Source organism: Brienomyrus brachyistius, chromosome 17, assembly GCF_023856365.1.
Source record: "Brienomyrus brachyistius isolate T26 chromosome 17, BBRACH_0.4, whole genome shotgun sequence".
Taxonomy (NCBI): Eukaryota; Metazoa; Chordata; class Actinopteri; order Osteoglossiformes; family Mormyridae; genus Brienomyrus; species Brienomyrus brachyistius.
In genome coordinates this window covers 3,231,788-3,257,172 of record NC_064549.1, presented here as the reverse complement: position 1 = coordinate 3,257,172, position 25,385 = coordinate 3,231,788, and the positions used below count along the sequence as shown (strand labels likewise).

Here is a 25,385-nt window from a genome sequence, read left to right as displayed (position 1 = left end):
GACGGACGGATGGATGGCCAGATGGATGGAAATTTCAGCTCTGCAAATGGTCAAATACAAAAGGAATTTCTACTCCCTTTCCTGGTGTCTGTGTTCCTGCTGTAAGACGTGGGCCCTGCCTTTCGAAAGCTGCATTATCACAGATGTGAACGTTCACGTTTCCCCCTGGTGCTCTAGCCCACCGTGGTTGGGCCACTCCTAGTTTGTTTAAAACACCATAATCTGTGTCTCAGATTACACGTGGGCTGAGACTTGTGCAAATCACCTCAGGGATCTCTGCAAACAAACATCACACGCTGGAGGATGGATCGCCAGCGCGGAAGCGAGTTCGCTGGCCCTCGAGAGCAGATGAACCCCCCCCCCAGACAAAACTGAGAGACGAAACACACTGGACTTGTGTATAGCCAACATATCTGTTCCTGTGGATGTTTTCCTGTCCCAGAATTTCTTGGTTCTTAACTGATTCTTGATACCTACATGGTTCAAGATCCAGGATCTGAGAGTTTACTGTTCTATGTACATTAAAGAGTCAGTTCATAAACTCTGGAATCTTCTCTTGTTCTAAGTTCTTGCAGTTCCTAACCTGCAGAACATTTCTTTCCACAGAACGTCCTAGTGGAGCGGTGGCTCCTGTGGAGTTATATTGTAAGTGCTTTGATTACATCTTCCCCTTAGACACACCATGTACTGGCAGTTTTTACGGGTTTATGGCTGTGTTTACAGAACATTGGCCATTAGCTACAGGTCACTCATTCAGCTATGGCAGATGCCTGTAGGTGGTGAGTTTGTAACATCCGGAGGTGGTTCATGTCAGCTCCCTGTAGCTTGGTCTCGACGAGGCACTTTATGTCTCACAGGCCATTTGTGAGCGTCTCTGGTCCTTCACAGTGCCATTTGTGAGCGTCTCTGGTCCTTCACAGTGCCATTTCACAGCGGGGGGGGGTGAGGCGGGCATCATTTAGAGATGCACACGGCATTATGGGTAATAATAGCGAGTGATGAACATCACATCCACCGATGCCGTTTGATGGTTGCAGATAAACGAGGCCTGTGCTTTAGCCAAATATCATGCAGATCTTCAATGTGACAGACATACATGCAGAGTAATATAAGTAGCGTCAGAAGAAACATTTCCTGTATTCGAGACGTGTGTCGATGTGACTTTCTTTCCAGGAAAAGATGGGGTTTGATGTTTAGCAGAGGGGTCAAATTCCACCCCAGGTGGAGGTGAGGTTGGAGGTAAGATTGGGGGCAGTCAGGGGTGTCCAGTGGGCGTCACCATCCTTCAGGTGCACACTCACTAGGCTAGGCCACTGCTGGGGAGGGAGAGCGGGTAGGCATGGGCATCGTTGGCACGAGGAAGCACCTTCATGAACCGTCACAGAGATGCAGGTACGCACACGCCAAGCACGCGGAATTAAACATCCCCACCCACCTACCCAACTGGGGGGGCGTGCTGAACGCGCGAGCCACAGTGCCTCGAGTGGCGGATCCCAGCACCTACGTATCGTGACACTGCAAAAAAAAAAACAAATTTTCCTTTAGTTAGCTGCCATCCTGATGCCTACACACGTAGCTTATAACCGCCCAGAGTCCTGCGCAGGCTTGAATAAATGCTGAGGAAAGTGAAGCCTTCATCCACACGCTCTGTAGACACAGTTCCAGGATTCACTCCCTGAAAAACAAACGGCCATCGTCGAGCCGCTGATGGAGAAGTCAGCTGAGATGCTCTTTATCTTCCCTAAATGAATGCTGGGAGTAAATATGCAGAGTCTGCGATTATCCTGATTGACAATTCACTTTATTTAACGGGTGAGCTCTCTGGCTCATGTAGCTTTGCGTGTCCTGGATTCCCTGCCTTCCTATTTGACTTCAAAAAGTCAAAAATAATCTGTAGTGGAATGCCTGTCCCTCTGCTAGGCCCCAGCTCTTGTTGACTGGGAGAGTGACCCCCAGTGTCTGGAGATGGTCGCTTTCCTGGCCGCCTAGCCAATGAACCCCAACAGGTGACTGTCTCTTGCTCTGCAGGAAAGTCATGCACAGGCATGTCCTGCTGTTTTCACTGAACCCCCCCATCATCGACAGATAGTATCTCCAGTGTATGCGGGGGTGGCTGACTTGTTTTCCCGCGATGACAGCTCCTGTCCCCGAGCAGTTCTGTGTAAGCACACCGGGAAAACACGACACAGCGATACAGGCATGGATGAAGCCACAGGAGGGAGAAAGGGGGAGAGAGAGAGATGGAGGGAGGGAGAGGGAGAAAGAGGGAGCGAGAGGGAGAAAGAGGGAGCGATAGAGAGACTTTTAAAACCATCTTTATTCACACAAAGGCCATCAAACCACTCAGGAAAAAATATAGAGAGAAAGATAGAGAGAGGGAGAGGGGGAGGTAGAGAGAGAGTGAAAGGGAAGGAGAGAGGGAGGGAGAGAGAGAGAAAGAGGGAAGGAGAGAGGGAGGGAGAGAGAAAGAGGGAAGGAAACAGGGAACGCTAGGAAGGGACATACAGCAAGAAACAGGGAGGGAGAGAGAAGGGGAATGAGAATGGGAGAGGCAGGGAGAGAGAGACAGAAAGATGGAAGGAGTGAGGGAGGTAGAGAGAGAAAGAGAGAGAGAGGAGAATGGGAGAGGCAGGGAGAGAGAGACAGAAAGATGGAAGGAGTGAGGGAGGTAGAGAGAGAAAGAGAGAGAGAGGAGAATGGGAGAGGCAGGGAGAGAGAGACAGAAAGATTGAAGGAGTGAGGGAGATAGAGAGAGAAAGAGAGAGAGAGGAGAATGGGAGAGGCAGGGAGAGAGAGACAGAAAGATGGAAGGAGTGAGGGAGGTAGAGAGAGAAAGAGAGAGAGAGGAGAATGGGAGAGGCAGGGAGAGAGAGACAGAAAGATGGAAGGAGTGAGGGAGGTAGAGAGAGAAAGAGAGAGAGAGGAGAATGGGAGAGGCAGGGAGAGAGAGACAGAAAGATGGAAGGAGTGAGGGAGGTAGAGAGAGAAAGAGAGAGAGAGGAGAATGGGAGAGGCAGGGAGAGAGAGACAGAAAGATGGAAGGAGTGAGGGAGGTAGAGAGAGAAAGAGAGAGAGAGGAGAATGGGAGAGGCAGGGAGAGAGAGACAGAAAGATGGAAGGAGTGAGGGAGGTAGAGAGAGAAAGAGAGAGAGAGGAGAATGGGAGAGGCAGGGAGAGAGAGACAGAAAGATGGAAGGAGTGAGGGAGGTAGAGAGAGAAAGAGAGAGAGAGGAGAATGGGAGAGGCAGGGAGAGAGAGACAGAAAGATTGAAGGAGTGAGGGAGATAGAGAGAGAAAGAGAGAGAGAGGAGAATGGGAGAGGCAGGGAGAGAGAGACAGAAAGATGGAAGGAGTGAGGGAGGTAGAGAGAGAAAGAGAGAGAGAGGAGAATGGGAGAGGCAGGGAGAGAGAGACAGAAAGATGGAAGGAGTGAGGGAGGTAGAGAGAGAAAGAGAGAGAGAGGAGAATGGGAGAGGCAGGGAGAGAGAGACAGAAAGATGGAAGGAGTGAGGGAGGTAGAGAGAGAAAGAGAGAGAGAGGAGAATGGGAGAGGCAGGGAGAGAGAGACAGAAAGATTGAAGGAGTGAGGGAGATAGAGAGAGAAAGAGAGAGAGAGGAGAATGGGAGATAGAGAGACCCTGTGCTTCTCAGCTTCAAACCTGCTGTTACGATGGCTGTCAGCTTCAGCCCTCAAAGGAAAAAACAGCTATAAAAAGAGCAGAGGAGCCCAGGTGCCGAGCAGGCGGCAGGACCTGCACACGCAGCCCCTGGGGAACTCAGGCATGTAGCTGTACTGGTGACTGGGAAAGGGACAGTATTAAGCAACAGGCGATCAGTGCCTTACTGCGCAGTGGGGGACTGCTGAAAGGGAAGTAGGTTTGAAAAAATAAAAGCAGTCATATATCTCCGGCTAATTCTGGAGGAGTGGAGACCTCCCTTAAACTAGCTAACAGGGAAGCAGGAGGTCAGCTGGGGTAACACAGGGCTGGATGTGGGCTGATAACCTGAAGACCTGCTAAGGGTCATTGTTGTACCTTTGACCAAAGTACCCGACCTAAGTTATTCCTGGAAGATACCCAGGTGCTTTCAAAGCTGCCTTGGACTTGGTAGTTGATACTAAATGTCCCCCCAGTTGGACACATCTTGTTTTAGGACATGCATAAGCTAAATTCCTGGTCTACGTGAGGGTATGGATCTTCTCGGAAGGGAGGAGGCCATGGAAGAGGCAGACTGGTCAGTTATAAGACAGTCAGTTCTACCATCTAGGTTTAAGAACATCTTCTTGGCAGGACGAACCCGTAGGCCTCTATGAAACCAGAAGGTGGGAAGGAGACTTATTGTGAAAGGGCTCCGTTTGCGGGACGTTACAGACTTTCAGAGCTTTGGTGTGCGATTAGGATCAGCTCAAGTGCTCTAAAAAAAGCAAGGCTGACATAAGACTGTATGGTATGAAAAACATGATTTTATAGGCAGGGCAAAGTTTCACAATGTAATTAAACAGCCTACGCTCCTTTGCACAGCTCTGTCATATCAAACCTGGAGATCTTGCTCATATAATAAAACTAGGGCAGCCTTTGGCTCCTACTCACGACAGCCAATGAACAGTCTGTTTTAATACATGTGACCCACTGAAGCCACATTCCTATTGGCGGACGGTGTTTCAGCTGTTTCCAGGCTACTTCAAAGAGATTATGTTAGCTGCCACTTCACATCTGCCGTTACCCTTTTGACAAACACAATCTCACAGTCATAGTGTTATGAGACAAGCTTATTTCTTGGTCTTCCTGGTTGTACTTTTGACTGATTGGATTTTGACATCAATCAGTATTGAAAAACAGACAGACTTTTCGCAGCTGGATCTCTGGATCTTCGGTCCATATTTAAGCTGAGTCATTAACCAACATAACCACAATGACGATCAGAGACGAAAATACAATCTCAGAATGGATCTCATTTATGTCCATGATCTGAGGATGAGTTGGCATGTTTTTTTCTGACCTGTGACCAGATGCGGTGGCAGCGGGAGTCCCGGAGCCTCGGCTTGTGACGGAGAAGAACGTGAGGCCCGGAGCCTCGGCTTGTGACGGAGATGAACGTGAGGCCCGGAGCCTCGGCTTGTGACGGAGATGAACGTGAGGCCCGGAGCCTCGGCTTGTGACGGAGATGAACGTGAGGCCCGGAGCCTCGGCTTGTGACGGAGATGAACGTGAGGCCCGGAGCCTCGGCTTGTGACGGAGATGAACGTGAGGCCCGGAGCCTCGGCTTGTGACGGAGATGAACGTGAGGCCCGGAGCCTCGGCTTGTGACGGAGATGAACGTGAGACCCGGTGTTGGGTTGGCCAGCATGACAAAGTGGCTGAGCATATTGTCCCCCGGCCTGGTTAAGCGGCCTCTGCTGACAAGTATCTGCAATATTTGAGGGGGGTCACATTTTCCACTTATTCCTGCATGCCACAGCTGACTCCACACCGTCATCATAATCTGCGAGTCCCGCATGGGTCCGCCTGCCTATTGTATGTCTATCCACCAATCAGAACACAGTGTGTGTGTGGGGGGGGGGGAGGGAGTTACGGTGTTCAGAAAAGGCACAGATACAGGGAATACCACCAACCGCAGGAACCGCACCATTTCCCCCCAGTGGGGAGAGTGGGTTGTTGCATTTCAAAGACGACGGGGGAGGGGGGACCAGGGCTTGTCACGACTTGCTCCGCCAACACGTTAAGGGCCAAAGAACCCCTCAGAATCTCTGTGCACAGTGTGACTGACGTCCTGGCTGACATTCCCCTCTCACTGGGGGCCTCCATCCAGAAATCCATCATGTCAGAAAGCTTCCATCGCATTTCAAACCTCCAAATAGCATGCCCCCCCCGGCCATGGGGGGCGGGAAGGTGACGCATGTAGCTGATCTTCATTCTCCAAAACCTTCCAGTCTGTCCTTCTTTGCCTCGACCTGTCGGCCTGCGTCTGGAAGCTCTGGATGGAGGATCTGGATGGAGGCTCTGGAGATGACATCAGAGTCCAGCTCTGCTGTTCTTCAGCAGGTGCCTCCCAAACAGGGTAGTGGTGGTGATGGGGGGGGGGATTTGGGTGATGGGCACTAGCCCGACTCTGTCACACCCCCATTCCCAGCTCAGCTCATGCATGCCACTCAGGGGACCTTCACCTTCACTGAACTGCAGCTGTCAAGCACTGCGTTCAGTGTGTAACTGAACACTCCTTAAGAGACGTCAGCAGGAAGAATTTCCTGGAGGACACAGAATGGACTTTGATACCCCAGCACAAGAAAACGAGAAGCTGATGGCTGAAGAACAGGAGAGAAGCTGAATAATTCCAGAAGAAGAAGCTGTCACAGCGGGGAGTGATCAGCTGACCCCCCTCCCTCCATTCATCCATCCATATATGCTGGAACCTTCCCTGCAGCTGTATTTGCGGAGTGCTCTGTACCTGATCCTCATCACGGGCATGTAAACGCTCCAGTGCTCAGCATGCCTCTAGGACCTCCTCTTTAAAAGGGCAACGCTGCCCCCTGGAGCCAGGGAGGACCTTGATCGGTGCTGCAGGTCTGGAGCTCAGACACGGGGTCCAACAGCCCCATCTTCAGCTCTGAGGGGCAGGGAGGGGAGGAAAGGAAGACAAGGCAGACAGGTGGTGACACGTGACCTGTCCGGTGTTCCTGCCCTTTCCGTCAGCTCTCCCGCCCATGGTCCAGCTGTTACTGGGACCCACTGCCAGCCGGGGCCCCGAGGAGAACTGGCCATTGCTAGAATGCAGCTGATAATGCAGTGGCATTCGTCCCGAGAACGAGGCCCAGAGCACCAGAGGGCCAGACGTAAACAGGACCGTTTAGATGTAAATACCTCATTTCACTACACACTCACACATTGACATTTTGACCTGGTACTGTGATTCCATTTCTATTTAATAAATGAATGAAAGAGTGCATATTCAAATGAGGAGTCTTTAAATACTAATGGATATTAAGTACTTATCAAGTACAAAGGTTTCTGTACATTATGTCATCCGCTGTAACTTGTTAATGAAACATCAGTTGGCAGTAAAATGGCAGCAAGTGGGTCCTTTCAGCTGGACTGGGCATGGGCTGCATTTGTTTAGTTTGGGGGGGGGGGGGGGCTTCTGACTTGAGGCCCCACTAACCTGCAGACGGGGAGAAACAGCGACTGGTGTTAAATGGAGACAGAGCTCTCTGCTATCCAGTCCGCAGACATGATTCACCTCTCAGGCTGCGTTTGGTCCTCCACTCTCAGGGGTGTCACCCTTACCCCCCCCCCCCCCCCCATGGCCATGCCAACCGATTTACCCCCCAGCTTTTAATGTGCTGCTCACAGCCAACCTGATTTCACAGCAGTGATCATATTCCATGAGCATCAGAGGATCAAATATTTCACCTCCTGAGGTTCTGTGTGATCCATACATGATCGGCGCCGAGGAACACGGACAACGAGACCCCCCCCCCAACCCCTTCACTCACACTATCATCAGTCCCACAACAAAGCAACTGGTCGATTCAAGATCCCACATCATAAAATGAAAAGCACCTCCCTGTAAGAAAGGCGGCCCATTCGGGAGGGAGCCAACACAGGGCTGGACCTCGTCACCTTCTGCAGAAGAAGAAACATCAAAGCTTCAGCTTCACAAAGAACAGAGGGAGCTGGTAAATAAGGAGGCATCAGCTTCATCTCACACCCGACAGCAGATTAATGATGTCAGAAGACTCAATGGGACACAGCCTGCAACACCTGCCTGTCACTCTGGGACCTGGTCTAGCTGCACTTCATCGTGCGTGTATGTGTGTGTGTGAGAGTGTGTGTGTGTGAAAGAGAGTGTGTATGTGTGTGTGAGAGAGAGTGTGTGTGAGACAGAGAAAGAGTGTGTGTGAGAGAGAGTGTGTGCGTGTGTGAGAGTGTGTGTATGAGAGAGTGTGTGAGAGAGTGTGTGTGTGTGAGAGAAAGAGTGTGTGTGAGAGAGAGAAAGAGTGTGTGAGAGAGAGAAAGAGTGTGTGTGAGAGTGTGTGAGTGTGCTTGTGTGAAAGAGAAAGAGTGTGTGTGTGAGAGTGTGTGTATGAGAGAGAGAGAGTGTGTGTGTATGAGAGAGAGAGAGTGTGTGTGAGGGAGACATAGGAACCCTAACCCTAACCCTAACCCCACCATGGGTACAGACACAAACACAGACACGCATTTCCCACAAGTGTGATAAAGATGTGTGTGACAGCAGCCATGATAACAAATATCACTTGATGTCCCGCAGAATGTAAATAAAAATATGGACATAACTAAGTTTTCATATTGCAAGGGTTCAGTGAAGCATGTTGTGGAAAAACCAGAACTGAGCAAGCAAAGGCGTTAAAAATACCAGCGGTTATGAGGAAAGTATCACTTCCTTGTTGTGCTCTTGAGCAGAGCAGATCCGACTCCTGATTGGCTGAGGCCTGCTGCTCCCTCTCTATTGGATAAGTAGAGCCTGGGCTCTGAAAACTGCAGCTGTGCACTGTAGCCTATCCCTATCCACGCTCCACCTAAGCTCCACCGCCCTGCTGTTCCTTTGATTAACCCTATCCCTAACACTCCACCTCTCTGTGACCCACGACCTCCAGCAGAGCATACACAGCAGTATGGCTCATGTTCCCCACGGCTGACATAAGCAGACTCCCCTTCCTCGGGCCCCGAAGGTGGACAGGTCTTCCAGAGGATGCCTTCTGCCCCAGTGAGATCCAGAACTTCCGTATCTGCTCCGATGTCCATGACCTGTTCCCCAGAGGATGGGAAACAATAACTTTGATAAAAGACATATGAGTCTCAGACAAAGCAGGGCTCACCAGGTGCTGGACGTAACAAAGAAATATATATACAAGACCAATTCATTCAGGTACAAAGGCATCTGCTGAAGGGGCCAGCTGCTGTAGTGACTGGAGGAGGGAGCAACAATGTTGAGGACTCACAGGGTCTTGGAAGAGAGCAATGCAGTGAGGGACCAAGGCTTTGATTGGAGGAGGGCCCTGAGAATTCAGTGTTTCCCAACCCAGTCCTCAGGGACCGGCAGACAGTTCACATTTTTGCTCCCTCTCAGTTCTCGAAAGAGCAAAAACCTCAATCAACCTTTCATCACCAACAAGGGACAACCGAGTCTCACAGACGGACCACGGGGGTCGTACCCTGATAGCCCCAGTCCCCTCTAGCTAAACCGTGACGGCTTCACGCTTCTGCATATCCATATGTATCTCAACAGCATTTAAAACTCAACACAGAAGGGTTTCGGGCTACATGCTGCTGGGCACCATAGTCACGCCACAGTGACATGCTGGGACTGAAATGCAGACACGCACAGGAAGGCAGATCCGCGCACAGGATCTGACAGTGGGCGTTTCCTCTCTGGAAAAATCCTCTGAACACCGTACAAACACGCAAGCAACAGGAGGAAGCGGCGCTTCCAGGGAATTAGACGAATGGAGGACGAAGGGATTGACGGGTTCATTCGTGCACTTCAAAGACAAGTGTGTGAATCACAATTTCTAACACGGATGCAAACGGCTTGTTTACATTAAGATCTTTTTTTAAAAAAAAACTGAACAAAGAAAATAGACCTTAAGGCCAAACAAAATGGTTGAAAGGGTATACTGGTATGTTATGACTTGAACTTGCATGGAAAAATTATATTTAGCCTCTGCATTTAATTTAATTCATTTTCTTTTCATTTCAAATCACCAGATCGCACTGTACAGTCCCCCCTCCCACCCCCGGCCTTTTCCCCCAGTCCCCCACTGCTCCACTTAAAAGAGGACAGCTCTAGACAGCTGTTTTCAGATCGGTTCCCAGCATGCCGTGCTCCTGTAAGCGCTGTTCCTATGGGCACCTTTAGCAGAGCATTCATTACTCCCAGAAAGTGAAGGCTGCATATTCTCACAGCCCACAGGCATAATGGACGGCTAATTGGACCAATTAGGATGATGGCATGGGTGGGACACGAGAATAAAATAACCCAGCGGCAAGTAAACCAGTAAAAACAAGGCAGCAACGTGGGCATGAGGAGAGGCAGAGTGCTTGATAAAGCGTCTGTGTGTGTGTGTGTGTGAGACCTTACCTTATGGGGACACAATGACCCCACAATGTGATGAATATCTGTTTTTTTCCCCTTTATGGGCACCAGGTTCCTTAAGGGGAAACTGAATTTAATAAAAATCTGTGACTGCAGGAAGGCTTGGTTACTTATAGTTCTTCTCAGGGCTGGGTTAGGGTTAAGGTTGTTATAGTTAGCGTTAGCATTTTTCCCAAATAAATGAATGAGCGGGCCCCATAAAGACATGTTTACCTGACATGTGCGTGTGTGTGCGCGTGTATGTGTGTGCACGTGTGCGTGTGTGTGCGCGTGTGTGTGTGTGCGCGTGTATGTGTGTGCGCGTGTGCGTGTGTGTGCCAGCTTGGATTACTCTTTAACCCACTGGAAAGCCCTGGGAGGGCATAACCTTCAGTTTTTTGGCAGGTCTCAGGATCTCCACCTGTGCCCCAGGTAGATCAACAGTCCAGAAGCGATTAAGAGAAACACATGGTGTTGAAGCAGCCCTGGGGAGGAGCGGCGGCCACTGGCCTTTTAACATCCATCAGGCCTCCAACAGGGAGGTACGAGGAGGCCGGCCGGTCCACTGGACCCACCATCTGAACCACACTGAAGTTCATCGGCTCGGCCTGTTTTCATGGGCTGGAGCTGCACTCTGTGGGATTAAGGCAGACATGGGGGGGGACTTAAGTTTATATTACATTTTGGGGACCTATTATTTTGACATTGTGGAGACCATTTCCCAGGTCCCCACAAAGGAATCCAAGGTTAGGGCTGGTTAAGGTCATCATGTTGTGGTAAGAGTTTTCCCCCTAGAAATGACACCTCCAGCTTGATCCGCAAAGCCTTTGCCACCTTCATTAGACAGAAATACAGGTCTGAACTGCCACAATAATCACGGACCGTGGTCAGACTCGGACGGTTAAACCTAATTTACTTTATTGGTGTTAAAACTTCAAACAGCTTGAATGTTTCAGCTGGTGTCAGCGTTATGTCACTCTGATTTGAGTGCAGATGTTTCCCGACCACACGCTGGCCACCACCACTGATTAGATTATTTTAACGGAAACGTATCCATCCTCCACAAGCGCCCATCCCGGACCGGGTCACAGCACATTCACAGGCTAACAAAAATAGCGCGACATAATGGCGCTAACAGCTCATGGGTGTAAAGGCACGGGGCATGGTGGCGGCATGGCCGCTGCCTTTAAATCTACCCGGGCGTATAGCGGGAGCCACCGCCCCATCACTCTCCTGTCAGACGGTAATTAGGAGAAAAAGTGAGATGGGGGAGTGAAATCTCGAAAGAAATGAAAGTGAGATTAAGGTGAACTTAAAGGGAAAAGCACGGAGATGATGATTTAATGTCACAGATTAAAAGGGTCACATGACTGGCGGTAACGTGCTGAAGCGCAAAGGAGCTGTGACGATACAGGAACCGGCCGCGGGCACTCGGGTAGTTCCGGAACAGACCGGAATGATCCAACAGCGCCGTGTTAGGCTACCTCACGATACAGCCACATCAAATGCCCAAATATACCTACTTACGATGCATTATATTCCCTGCAGCACAAAGCATTGGGTGGTTTACTTTTTTTTTTTTACTAGAAAATAAATAGTTTTAAATGACCGCAAGTTTCCGACGTGCCAGTTTTAGCATGTTGGGACAGTCAAGCGGCCGGTTTTGGAGACGGACACGGATGATGGGGGGTAGCTACCAAGGAGCTGTGCATCTATCCTGCTGGCCTGCAGTGGAGAAGAAAAAGACAAGAACACAGGGAGAGAGAGCGAACATCTCACAAGAGAGACACGGCTGCTGATCTGAGTCTCTAGCATTCCTCAAAAGGGGAGGTGGCGCAAGGGGGGGACTGGAGTTAAAACTCTGCTGAGAAAGCAGTTTTTTGCTGGGCTTCCTTCCCAGCCGAGCCACGCTGTGAATGAGGAGCAGTGGCGCTCGCTGCGGGTGGACGGAACATCCTACTCAGCCAGAGCGATGGCAAAGGCTGCCAGCCAACAGGAAGCTCAGAAGAAGGTCTTTCTGCAAGCAAAGGAGCAGCTAAAATTCATCAGAATAACTTTTAGTGCCTCCTATCCTACATGCCTTACCCCCCTCCCCCGCTTTAAACCTTCAGCAGGGTAAATAGGCTTTGGAGAGCATACAGTGGTCGGCCGAGCACTTCAGACGCTCCACATCCAGACCCCTCAAACGGAATGGAAAGGGCTTGCGCGTGATCACTCATACACAAGCAAACGAGAGAGTGCCGGGAGCGCACACACACTGCATAAGTCTGACGCTGTCTGCACAAGGGTCTTTGCTGTCGTCCAGCGCTTGTTCTTTGAAGACACGTCTTTATATCTGGCAGAACTGAGGCGTATCAGTTCCAGAAATGAAAAAAAGTACAAAAAAAACAAGAAACATAGCAGCCAGATAAAGTAGAGAGGAGAGGAAGGAAGGTTGCCCAGCACTGCTATAGGGGGATCACACGTGCATGCAGCTGAAAAAGAAGAAAAACAACCCAAAATATACCTTCAAACTTTGCAAACTGTGCGGGTCGGCGCCAGGGGCCGCGAGACGGGGCTGCTGCTCGCAGAAAAGCCCCAAACACAACTCACTGTCTGCGCGGTCCTGGGAAAAGTGGGGGAAAGTTCACATGTTTCGCCGCCTTTAGCTCTGATCGCCAACAGGTGGCGCAAAAATCTGCTTATTTCCGCGAAATAGGAGAGCGGGTGTATGCTGTATTTCCACCGTCTCGATTGAAGGGGAATTAAGCAAGACTGATTGCCAAGAAAAATCAATCAATCAATACGTCAGGAATCATGTGGCGACAGTGAAAAAACATCTGCGTCCACAGGGCAGACGCCTTCTAGCCTTATCTGGATAGTATCAGATAAACCACCATAACAAAAGTGCAAGAAAAGTACAAGGAAAACACTCCTAACTTTAGTAGGTGTTTGAATCTGCAATGACTGTGTTCGTTTTAAAACTTTGGTTTTAAAAACATTACCATGGATAAAGAGCCAAAGTCAGTGAAAATTTGCTTGCAAATGCATCTTTGTCACAATGTTTAAACAACATTCAAATTATCCCTATTACATGCCTTACGAAGTAAATACATGCAAATATATCTGATGCATCGAATAAAACACTGACAGAAACAGCGTGTGTTACATTCCGATGGTGTAAAAGAAGAGAAAACAAGAAAACAGCGAGTCCAGCACGCTCCAAAGGGCGGGAAAAGGGCAGGAGCCACGACGGACCCCCTGCATTAAAAGACTATAAATAGCAGAGGGGGGACAGTAAGCTACCCGTTTCTGTAATGTGTAAATGACAACAATTAAGCCAAATAAGATCAATCATTAAACCCATAAATGTTAAAACCTTCTCCCACATTCAGGCTTTGGAGAATTTAAGTTAATGTTCCAGTTCAGGGCGTAAACCAGCACGTGTACTCATAAAAGAGGAAGACAGAAGACAATATAAAAATAATGGAGGTATTTTTAAGTTTACAGAAAACATACTTGGTAGTAGAGGAAATCGCTTGAGTGTGCTGCCCCCCAGTGGCCTAAACTAAGAAACTGCTGTAGGAAAGACGTGTTTCGACAGCCGGATTTAACTTGCCTAGTTTGAGCGCTTCACTGTTTCATTCGAATACCACATTATAATATTTTGGAATGAAAAAAAAAGTACTCATGGATATACTACTATTAATCCGTAATCTCACAATTTAAGCCCAAGTTTAATAAGCCACCTGGAACTGCATTACCGATACCAGAGAGTCAAACAAACCGAGAATGATTACAAACACGATGCTCCGGGTTTGTTCTAGAGAAGCACGTTATAACGTCGCTCCAGGAGATCTGGCATATGGACAGCATTACTCTCGCGCAGAGTGGCGAACCAATACTGGCCGATGACAGACATTTCAGACATACAATGAAAAAAAGCATAAAAACGCAGCACAGTCACAAAAGGAGTTTGGCATTTCGACCAATTTCGCTTAAAAAACCCACAGGTATTCTTTATTATTCTGTATGCACATAAATTGTTTCAGGATTTTAACAACAGACTCATTTTTGGACGTAAGTAATTAATAAGTGTGAAGTGTATTTGAGTTTGTCATTCACACACCGGTGCATCGTTTTTAAAACTTCTCCTTAAATTTAAAATATCTGCGCGTTTACGCACCAATAACAGGTCGTTACAAATATTCCATTACAAATAAAAACCAAAACAAATTACAGTGGAGTCCCTCTAAAGTCGCCTAAGAGGTTCCATACAGTACATGAGATGACTCACCCAGCCCAATCCATTCAACAAAGGACAGGCTACAGAGATAGACAATACAAAAATATAAACACTGAAATTTAAAAGTCCATTCTGTAAACGTCCATTTACTATACATTTTAAACGGGAAAAAAACACTAGTTGACTTCCTCGTTGACCTGAGGTGCTGGCTGCAGATTGGGGGGGGGGGAGGGGGGGGGGGACTCCCATCCCTGGATGGGGGGGACGGTACAGTCACTCTGACCACTTCTCATGGCGTCTTGCTGTAAGGCACAAACGGGCAGGCCTCTGCACAGCCAAACGGGCAGGCCTCTGCACAGCCAAACGGGCAGGCCTCTGCACAGCCAAACGGGCAGGCCTCTGCACAGCCAAACGGGCAGGCCTCTGCACAGCCAAACGGGCAGGCCTCTGCACAGCACCGCAGTCACACCCTGCATGGAGGAGGGGGGGGCAGGAAAATGAGACCTGCTCCCATCCCACGATACTAGCGCCCAGATAGCACCCAGGAGTGACCTGTGTTTCCAGGGTAACAGCACACCCCATCCATGCAGCACATCGAGTCAGCTTTCCAGCAGACAGAACGAGCACATGCATATTCAGACCCCCTCGAAATGAGAAACAGCACATCTGCCCATGGGGGGGGTATGATGGAAAAAACCTGAATAAATAATACAAAATGAAAACAACAAGGAAAGAGTTCAAGCCACCAGAAATGTTTTCTTGCATTTAAAAAGTAAAGTTTTGCATTGCTCTGAACATAATATCCTGTAAATTGTACACACAAGAAATCAGTCTTTTCTTTATAAAAGGGGTAACACTTTAAAATGCATCCATACTGCAGTCTGTAAGACGGAGTCTGGAAGCTTATGTTCATAGCTTGCATATGAAGTCTGTGCCGGTGGCTCCATTTCTCAGAGAAAGCTCTGCGGGTCTGTGTGATGCACACGAGTCGCGTGTTTGCATGTGAAGGCTGAGCCGTTCGCAGCACAGCAGGGGAGCTGGTCGCGTGCACGAGCCTGCTGACGGTGAGATCAGCGTGCACGAGCCGGCTGACGGTGAGATCAGCGTGCACGAGCCTGCTCACGGTGAGATCAGCGTGCACGAGCCGGCTGACGGTGAGATCAGCGTGCACGAGCCGGCTGACGGTGAGATCAGCGTGCACGAGCCGGCTGACGGTGAGATCAGCGTGCACGAGCCGGCTGACGGTGAGATCAGCGTGCACGAGCCTGCTCACGGTGAGATCAGCGTGCACGAGCCTGCTCACGGTGAGATCAGCGTGCACGAGCCTTTCTCCAGCTTCCTGCCTTTGGACAGCGAGGCGACTTGCTTCATCAGCTCACGGTTCTTCGCCTACAGAGACCCAACAGGAGGAAAACGCACCAGAAATGATGTATATGATACTCTATGTGTCAATATCAACACAAGCTCTTCAGCTGCCAGTGGCTGGACCGTAACACTGGGCTTCTTCATTATCAATAAACATACACTAGACAGATAGACATAATCACATGACTGTGAATCCTGTGTATCCCATAATTTTGTCTCCCTGACATGCCCAAGCCTGTTCTGACGTGTCGGCTCAAATCGGGTTTCCAAGATAGGAAAACAAAAGGAGAAAAACTCCCCTTTGGCCTCTGCTTCAAGGAATTACAGTGCTCCGGAAGTTCACTGGAGTGTGAAAATTATTTTAATAAAATGGATGAATGGTGGGTTATAGATGAGGGAGGGGGGTCGTCACCCGGGGCTCATCTTAGGGGCCCTTGTGATTATACTTGGCCAGGCACTAGTCTGGTTATTCTGCTTGGCATTAAAACCAAGGAAAATGATGAGGAGGAACGAGACGCAGGTGGACAGCACGAGGTTTCCCAGCTCGTCTGCTCCCCAGAAAAGATGGCAGCCCCCAGTGTGTGTCCCTCCTTACTGGCCACTCACCTGCTGCTGCTCCATGGCCTCCTTATGCATCTTCTCCATGTTGTTCATCTTCAACCTCATGTTGGTCTCCTGGTACTGGAAGTCTGCCTTCAGCTCTGTCAGCTGGAGAAGAAGAGAACATTCTAAGTTTGAAACCTATGTGGTATAGGGTTTCGGGACATTACCAGGATCTTCAGACTAACCTTTCTCTCCTTCTCTAGTATCATCTGGTCTCTTTGTTGCAGCAACCTCTTCAATGACATCACTTCCTCCTTCAGTTGGCTGATTAGAATGAAATGGTCTGTTCCACCCGAGTCCACTGATTGGCTAATGGAACTACTGTACATCCAATTAGGAGATCAGGAGAAAGTCAGTATTTCCTCCCCCATATCTTTCCATATCCACATTGATTTAGTGGCACTTCAGGACAAAACATGGCGGTGATGTACAATACCTGTCCCCACTGGACGGCTTTATCTCGAGGTTGGGTCTCTTCTTTGGGGTTTCATTCTGGATCGAGGATGACTTATGGCTGAACACGGGGAGAAGATAAATGTAAGACAATGTATTAAAATGTGAAGCTCAGAACCAGCACCAGTTCCAAAAGAGGAGCAGATGAGGCCCAGACGCCTCAGAACCGGGCTAAAAGCGAATGTGAAAAGCAGGCCTGGCTTACCGCTGTTTCCAGTGTCCCTGCTCCTGTTCTGGGCTCAAGCTTCCTAACCTGTGGGACAGCGGGGGGGTTATTCTGCTTCAGCCTGACCAAACCGCAAACAGCGGGGGGGTTATTCTGCTTCAGCCTGACCAAACCGCAAACAGCGGGGGGGTTATTCTGCTTCAGCCTGACCAAACCGCAAACAGCGGGGGGGTTATTCTGCTTCAGCCTGACCAAACCGCAAACAGCGGGGGGGTTATTCTGCTTCAGCCAGTCCAAACCGCAAACAGCGGGGGGGTTATTCTGCTTCAGCCAGTCCAAACCTCAAACAGCGAGGAGGTTATTCTGCTTCAGCCAGTCCAAACCTCAAACAGCGAGGAGGTTATTCTGCTTCAGCCAGTCCAAACCTCAAACAGCGAGGAGGTTATTCTGCTTCAGCCAGTCCAAACCTCAAACAGCGAGGAGGTTATTCTGCTTCAGCCAGTCCAAACCTCAAACAGCGAGGAGGTTATTCTGCTTCAGCCAGTCCAAACCTCAAACAGCGGGGGGGTTATTCTGCTTCAGCCTGACTAAACCGCAAACAGCAAACTCCATTCGGGCCTCTCGCTTATTTGCTGGTAGCGACATAAACATTTCAGTGTATCACGGCTTGACCTTTAATGTCACAAACATAAAACATTCATTAAAATCTTTAACATTTATCAATGGGGGGGGGGGGGGGGGGGGCAAGGAGTGGCTAAACATGGCAGGACCAAGCCTGTGTTCTGAAGGTTGCTGGTACAAATCCCAAGGCCGAATGAGTGATTTCTCCATTGGGCTCTCGAGCACAGCCCTCAGCCCCCACTGCTCCAAGAGGCTGACCTTCCCCTGATGTACAGCATCAGAAAAAAAAAATAGTACCAGTTTGTACCTTTGCTTGGTGCTGGGGCTGTACCCTCAAGGGGCTGCCAATTGTACCCTGGCTGTTGGTAAATTTACCTTTTAATCTAACATGTGGTACAGGAATGGACTCTGAAGAACATCCTCAAGGTACAAGCAGCATTAATGTACCACCAATGGTATAAAAACATTCCAGAGTCCCTCTCTGTACCTTAAAAGGTACAATTAACTATAACCATAGGGTATAATTGGCAGGCCCTTGAGGGTTCAGCCCCAGTGCCAAGCAAAGGTACAAAGTGGTACTCTTTTTTCTGATAGTATACTCTCACATCAGGGATGGATTACGGACCGGGCCAGCGGGGCCGCTGCCTAGGGGCCCTTGGGGTGCAGGGGGCCCATGGGGCCCCTAGCCCAAAACAATTTGCAACGCTTATCAACAATGTATTTTCGTTTGTCTATTTTAGAGGGCCTACATTCTTTGATCCTCTGCCTATAAGGGCCCCTGACCCTATAGGGAGGGCATTTGGCTGCCAAGGGCCCTTGAATTGTGGTGGTGGTGCTGGTGGTGGGGCCCTCGCGAACGTTTTGCCCAGGGGCCACACAACCCATAATCCGTCCCTGTCTCACATATAAAAGCTCGTCTCCAACACCAGGTGCCTACTTGTGCGAGCCGCCACGATGCTGGTGCTCATGTGGGTGCTGGTGATGACGGCGGTGCTGTTTGCTCCTGGGCTCCTTCTCACTCAGGGAGGAGGTGTTGGCCCGCGAGGAGCCCAGGCCTTTCCGCTGCTCCTTGGCCTTCTGCAGGACACGGCGGTAGGACAGAGTGCAGAGCCAGCAGAGAAGCTTACCGTCCACCTGCGGTGAGAGACACACACACACACTGACTCCCAAAGGCGAGCAGCTGAATCGAAACAGCAGAATCTCTTTAAAATGGGGGGTCATTCTAATTTTTGTAAGTCAGATATTTGTGTGGTGGGTGAGGTAACAGAGGGGGTACCTGGAATAGCTTCCCCACCCCCAAAGCCCTTGATTTGCATTTTTAGATGTATTAGTCATACGCCCTGAAAACCAAAAGGACGCCCGGAGTTTGGGTGGGGCGGCACCTTTCTGCGACCCTCCTCCTTGCGGTCGAAGGCGCACTGCTGACGGCACTGCTCGCAGGTCTGCGGGGGGCCGTACTTCTTCTCCGAGTTGGCACAGCGTTGACACTTGCTGCCGATGAAGGCGGCGATAACGTTGCAGTACTGACACGGCTTGGGCTGCGCCGACAAACGAGACAAACAACGGGCCGAATCTGTCAGTAGGTGGGTGTCCGCTAATCGGGCCAGCGCTTCCGACACCCAGCGCAAGTTAGTAATTAAAATTATTAAAGGTTTTAAAGAAGAAGTATAAAACACTTACGGTGCCAAACTGCTTGACATTCTGAGCACACTTCTTACAGATTGTGTTTGTTTTGCTGGTTTAAAAAAAAAGAAACAGCATTTTATAAACGAGAAACAACGTGTTAATGAACAGCATTAACCCGAACTGGCATAAATATACATTACATGAACAGGAAACAAAATCAGATACCACCATGAAACTTATAATCCTTTGAAATCCTGCCACTACAACTAAATACCTTCTACCACAGGAACTACGAGTACGCTCGATGCTCCCAAGACGTCTGACTCACTGAAGTGTTCAAGGAAATTACTCACCTCTCCTGCTGGAACTCCGACCTGCAATATGTGCACTTCACTATGGGGTGGGCTATCCGACACTCCTAATAAAATACATTTAAGAAGAATTAGTCGACGCATGTCGTGGCGATCAAGATAGCAGTTATGACAGATATACTCGCACATACTCGCGTATCGAGCAATTCACACGCAAATGCACGCGAAGACAGCAATAATGACGTTATCCTCTCACATACTGCTGTATTCACAGACCGCTACGGTAATCCGCTAGTCTGACATCCACAACCACACGAATGCCGGCTCGTCACGATCGGTCCCCAAAGTGTCAGGCTCCCCTTTGGGTGCCGAACAAAATGCGTGGGCAAAACAAAGGAAACGTGGCCCGCAATCACGGCCACACGACACACCCTCCCCGGGACGGGAACGCCGCGGTCCGGGGTGCGGAGGCACACCTTACACAGCTGCTGTCCCTGGGAAAGCTCCTCGAACGGGTAGCGCTGGTTACACTTGGTGCAGGCGTACAGAGCCGGCGTGGCCATCGTCAGGGATCAAAGGGAGATACACTGTAGCCGGCTGTGAGAGAGACCGAGGGGCGGCGGAGCCCCCCACCCCGAACGCGAGAAATAAAACAATCCCGAGTGGTTCAAGTATCTCCAAATGCAGGCGATCAGCTTCACGCATCTGTCACCAATATCCGCACATTCATAAAACCCCCCGACTATATTGTAGGGGTGCGCTCATGAGGAGTTTCGCCTCTTGTCTTTCTTTCCTTTTTTTCTTTTCTTTTCTTTTTTCGCGTCATCATTCGGACCGGATGCGCACGAACACAAAGGGAGCGGATCGGAGGGCCGCCGGGCGCCGGTGGGCGGGATCCACGACGCCGCTTCGCTTCGCTTCTCACGGCCTGGCGCTCGAAGAAATGGTTATTTTAATATACACATGTCGGAGTACACGGCCCCTGGCCCCCGGGATCCCCGCGCCGCTAAATGCCCCACCGATTTCATGTTAAATAACCGCAATGGACGACGGCGCGCTGCCTTGTAAACGCAAACACCTTAATGCTTCTCTAAATGCGTGTGATATTTCTGACCAAGTTTGTTTTCACAATATGGGAAACGTATTTAATCTCAGTTATAGTCTCATAAATAATAAGTAATAAAAGTAAATAATTATTGACGTTTTCACCCCCCCCCCCCTCCCCCATGACGTGATGACGAAGCTTGGCTCCTCCCATCCGGAGAGTTTAATATTATTTTACTTTCTTACGTTTTATTAATTTTGCTGATCACGCAAAACTTTGTAAAAGATGTATTTGCAGTATCTGGCCTTCGGGATGTTTTTTGTTAATCCTGCAAATTTGATCTGTCCCAGGAACAGAAGCTCCGCACGTGACGCCGCCCCCTCCTTGCGCGGTCCCGCGCCTCCGCGCTTCCTGCAGCCCGGGATGTGCGCGATGAACGCGGTTCGCCGTCAAACAAAATAACAGTGCAGCTCCGAAGGATGAAAGGGCTGCAAAAGCCGGCGGGGATTCAGTGATCCGGCGCTCATCAAGGCCGATTCGGACGGCGGAGCAAAGGTAGATATAACTACCGGGCGGCAGTTTAACTCCAGATGGCGATTTAATGCGCAACCAGCCGTAACAGCCGAGCTGGCATCCAAATGCGACTGATCGCAGTTAAACAGCGTTTAAATAACGCGCTTTATCGATCGTTAAGATGATCCGTGTTCCGCGTGTTTGGAGGCCGGGCTGGCGACGGCCCTGCCTACCACGCTTGGCTTATCTGCCCCCTTTGCTTGTTTGTTACCCACCAAGACGTAGAAATATCAGTGGTCTTTACAAAGCAGGGATCCTGCTAGTTTTGCAGAAAGTGGTCACTTCCGTCAGTCCCAGTACATACAGTAAGGACTGCCAGCTTACTAACTGCTGTTATAATTATATAAAAGTTGCGCGACCCCTTTAGAGAAAGCAGCGTGTATTAGAGGTACCTCTGGCCTGAGCTTTGCGACGTGCGGCACTGGTGTGGAAGTGGCATCTGGTGCTGCTGAGCTGGGTTGGCGTGACGGTTAGGATGTCAGCCCCGTAGATTCTAACTTTTATTTCTGTCTGTCTGTCTTCTGCAGTATAAGCCTGGAGTAGCCATGTCGGACAGCATATCCTTGCCGTCCTACACAGACTATCCCCTCGACCTACCTTTCCTCAATTCTAACCTGCGCCGATCCCCCGCAAAGCCCGTCAACGCATACCCCGAAAGCAGCGGGGCAGGTATGGGTAACACAGGGGTACCTCACGGTACACTGATTTCTACACTGTGTAAAGATGAATTTACTCCAAGTGCAAAGAGAGGAGAGATTTGGCCGGTTTAAATGGACCACGGCTGTGTACCCAACTAATCTGTTGGATACAGGACAGGGCATGTATAAATGCTGGTGCGTGAGGGTCTGTGATTACTTGCCGGTGCTTTTCGGATCTCGGCTGAGAGTCCGGGGTTTGGCTCTCACCCTGCGTGCCCTCGCCATGGCAACATCAAACCTGCTGGTACTGACACCGGATCCCGCAGCTCCTTGGGTAGCGTGCAAACCACACATATGTAAATGTATGCTGGGGGGAGGGGGTTAAGGCATTGTGTCCCAAACCACATCAGTTCCTTGAGTCCACCCGAGTCGTTCATTACTGTCCTCATTCCAGTTCAGCACCATCAAAATGACATCAGGATTAAATGACATCTTATCACTCGTTTGATCCCTTAAAGACCGTGATGCTTGAGGGAAATTAAGGTGAACAGAAGGTGGCCTTTTGACCCTGGATGTGTCTGTCGCTCGCAGCGATCCTCTCGGCACTGAGGAACCTGCAAGAGAAGATCCGCCGGCTGGAGAAGGAGCGGGCAGAGGCGGAGAAGAAGCTGCAGCACCTGAGCAGGGAGGCGTCACGTTCGCGGGGGGCGCTGGAGAGCAGGGCGGAGAACGGCGGCAGGGGCAGAGTGACGAGCCAGGGTGGGTGAGAGTAGCATGATGTAATCTGGAGTCTGTGACCTCCCAGGAAGACAATGTGAGTGACCCCTGGAGGAATATGGAAGCTACTGCAGATGAGCTTGTGGGATTTTTACCAACACAAATGTTCTAAGGGCAGAAAGAAAAATGATTGGTTTAGAGAGATAACCAATCAGATTGCAGAAGTGGTGAGCTGAAGACATGATTGATCCCACCTCATAGTTGCTTGTACCCACGTCATAGTTGCTTGTACCCACCCCATAGTTGCTTGTACCCAGCTTCTGTACCTCTAAACCTCCCATGAGCTGCAGGTTAGAGCATCAGGAAAAGTGCTAAATGTGTCTTACAGTACTTTGTTTTTTTTGTGGTTAATAGGGTAACATCATAGACAATTACAGGCTCAAACTGCATAAAAATTGAAATGGAACCTGATTCCAAAGCTAATTTCCAATATTAGTTTGCAGGAATAACTACGTTAAATACAGTATTAATACTAAAAAGTACACTGATAACTGATCTTGAGTGTGTTGCGCTGTTTGACATGCGCTGACGTGACCGCGATTTGCTGAGGTTATCCCGGAGACGTGACTCGTTTGCTCACCTCTCTCTGGCTGCCCTAGAACTGTCCTCGCAGCTCGCCGCTGCAGAGTCGCGCTGCAACCTGCTGGAGAAGCAGCTGGAGTACATGAAGAAGATGGTGAGGAACGCGGAGAGCGAGAGGACAGCCATGCTAAAGGAGCAGGTGGCTTTTAGCCCGGGGAGGGACACGCTGCTGTCTGCTGGTGGTCAGGGGAGGGCTCACGGCAGCTGACAGACATTCGCCTTACCCCCCCCCTCCCTCCCCCCCCCCCCCCCCTGCAGGTATCATTAGAGAAGGAAAAGGCGACCAGTCACACCGAAGTTCAGGTCAGGTTTGAGAAGCTAGACCTGCTGGAGCAGGAGTACCTGAAGCTGATGAAGACCCAGAGTCTGGCTGAGGTGGGAGAGGATCATTGGCATTAGCATTAGGGGCAACATGTGACTCGTTCATTGGCCCTTCAGTCCAGATGCCAATAAGACCCAGAGTCTCACTGGCAGGACAGAACAATAAAGCTACTGAACCACCCAAATGGCCAGACTGGCTGATTTCTCTTTCCTTGACACAATTGTAGAGCAAGATTCGTCATCTGGAGCAGAAGCTGAGGGAGGAAGAGCACCAGCGGAAGCTAGTGCAGGACAAGGCCGCGCAGGTAGGTCCTCCTGCCAGCAGGGAGCGTCAGCTGAAACATCTGCGCATGCCACTGCCTGAGCTCCAGCTCGTTGTGAAGGTGGCCTCATCTCTGGACAGGTTCTACAAGCAGATCCCTGGCTCTCTGGGTTTAACGCTGCTGTGTCTTCAGTTACAGACGGGCCTGGAAGCCAACCGGATCCTGCTGGAGTCTGTGTCTCCTCGACCAAGCAAAGCTCCAAAAAAAAGGAAGAAGTCGACCAAGGGGGGCACCTCGGTAAATCGGCAATACGGCCCCAATTTTTTTGCTTTTATTCTTTCAGAAATCATGTAATTATCCTCAAAGCTCAAAAACTTCAGGCCTTTTTTTTTTTTTAAAAAAAAAAAACAAACTTCTTTTTACCCAGAAGCCCCTGCAGCATCAGCATCATTCCCGTCCGCAGCCCCATTACAGACTGTGTCTTGGGGACGTGCCCTTTGTGGCAGGGACGGTAGGGCCGCCTCAATAGTATCATAAATAGCTTTTTGGCTAAGAACTTCAAGGCTGCATTCTTAGTCCTCTCCTCCCTCCTTCCAGTCGACGGGCACCAGCCACTCCGTTCGCGCCAATGTCCAGCATGTGCTACACCTCATGAAGCAGCACAACCGGCAGCTGTGCAACGACCGCGTGCTCAGTGACACGCCAATGGCCGGGAAGTCCCAGGCCAGCCGGAGGAAGTCTGCTGCCTGTCACTCAACAGGTGGCTCCGCCTCTTCCTCCTCCTCCTCCTGTAGCGACGAGCTCTCGGAGCTGCTGCTGACCCTCCAGGATGAGTTCGGCCAGATGAGCTTGTGAGTCATCTGCCTCGGGGTGAATGGCTTCCTCTATTTGTGTCGACGTCTGTTCTGACTGAACGGGGCACTTCGCAGTGAGCACCAGGAGATGGTGAAGCAGATCCAGGATGCACGTTCCGACCGACTGCGGCAGGACCTGGAGAGGGAGCTGGAGGGCCTGGTGAAGAGGATGGAGAGCAAGGGGGAGCAGATCGGGAAGGTGCGGCGGCACCAGGCGCAGGTGAGGCTAAGAACGTTAGCGTGGAAGGCCGACGGTGCACCGGTACGGGTGGTGTTTAACCCCCAAAAGGTACAATGAGTGGATTCAACCCCTTGCAGGTGGCGAAACTCTGGAAGGAGACGAGGGGCAGGCGGAGGCGGGACAGCGAGGTCAGGGTGACCACCACAGTGACGACACGGGGGCGGGCTGCGGAGGCGGCGGAGGCGAAACCTGGGGACCGCAGCAGGGACAGCCTGCAACTGCTAAAGGACATGCGAAGCCTGCAGACGTCACTGCGGAGGGAGCAGATCAGCTGGGACCACTGAGGAGGGGTGGGGTGGTCTGGAAACCAGCATTAAGGATGTGACCTTGGCTGTTTACATTCCTGCAGGGTGGTTATTTTTTGCCCACTCGTTACCACCAGGGGGCAGGAGTGCTAAAGGCGGGGGGTGGTGGTATATATATATACATATATATGTATTTTAACTCTGCTGGGAAATCTGGGGATTTAGTGAGTTATAATGGAGTGTGTAAGCTCTGGGTACGTCCCCCCAGGACAGAGAATCACAAGCCTGCGCTTTTAACACGTCCTTTTGTCAGCATCAGCTGAAATTCCAAATGTTTACTTTTGCATAATTGCTGTCAATCGTACCAATAAATATTTATTTTTTAAC

The 25,385-nt window shown here is 50.2% G+C and overlaps 2 protein-coding genes across 7 annotated transcripts; one reads left to right on the top strand and one right to left on the bottom strand.

The window, feature by feature from the left end:
• Window positions 1–14,060: 14,060 nt before the first annotated feature.
• On the bottom strand, window positions 14,061–20,385 carry LOC125712290 (protein FAM76B-like). Of its 4 annotated transcripts, none has more exons than XR_007383235.1 (11): window positions 19,936–20,318; window positions 19,502–19,566; window positions 19,203–19,257; window positions 18,905–19,060; window positions 18,460–18,656; window positions 16,941–16,988; window positions 16,719–16,796; window positions 16,468–16,603; window positions 16,286–16,387; window positions 15,550–15,703; window positions 14,061–15,369 (listed from the first exon to the last, which is right to left on the bottom strand). XR_007383235.1 is itself a non-coding variant. In XM_048982200.1 (10 exons), the coding sequence occupies exons 1-10, from the start codon at window positions 20,020–20,022 to the stop codon at window positions 15,614–15,616; spliced, it is 1,014 nt and encodes a 337-aa protein (XP_048838157.1). In that variant the 5' UTR covers window positions 20,023–20,314; the 3' UTR covers window positions 14,061–15,613. The 4 variants fall into 4 exon arrangements, 2 of the variants coding, with proteins under 2 accessions (XP_048838157.1, XP_048838159.1); XR_007383234.1 differs by having other exon boundaries at window positions 15,520–15,703; window positions 19,936–20,315; XM_048982200.1 differs by having other exon boundaries at window positions 14,061–15,703; window positions 19,936–20,314.
• Window positions 20,386–20,901: 516 nt separating this feature from the next.
• On the top strand, window positions 20,902–25,384 carry cep57 (centrosomal protein 57). 3 transcript variants are annotated; one of them, XM_048982162.1, is made up of 11 exons: window positions 20,902–21,059; window positions 21,605–21,746; window positions 22,307–22,474; window positions 23,092–23,168; window positions 23,333–23,449; window positions 23,623–23,700; window positions 23,851–23,955; window positions 24,086–24,169; window positions 24,256–24,509; window positions 24,588–24,732; window positions 24,831–25,384. In XM_048982162.1, exons 2-11 carry the CDS (start codon window positions 21,623–21,625, stop codon window positions 25,035–25,037), a joined length of 1,359 nt encoding a protein of 452 aa, XP_048838119.1. In that variant the 5' UTR covers window positions 20,902–21,059; window positions 21,605–21,622; the 3' UTR covers window positions 25,038–25,384. The 3 variants fall into 3 exon arrangements, with proteins under 3 accessions (XP_048838119.1, XP_048838118.1, XP_048838117.1); XM_048982161.1 differs by having other exon boundaries at window positions 20,903–21,059; window positions 23,092–23,213; window positions 24,089–24,169; XM_048982160.1 differs by having other exon boundaries at window positions 20,903–21,059; window positions 23,092–23,213.
• Window position 25,385: the final 1 nt, after the last annotated feature.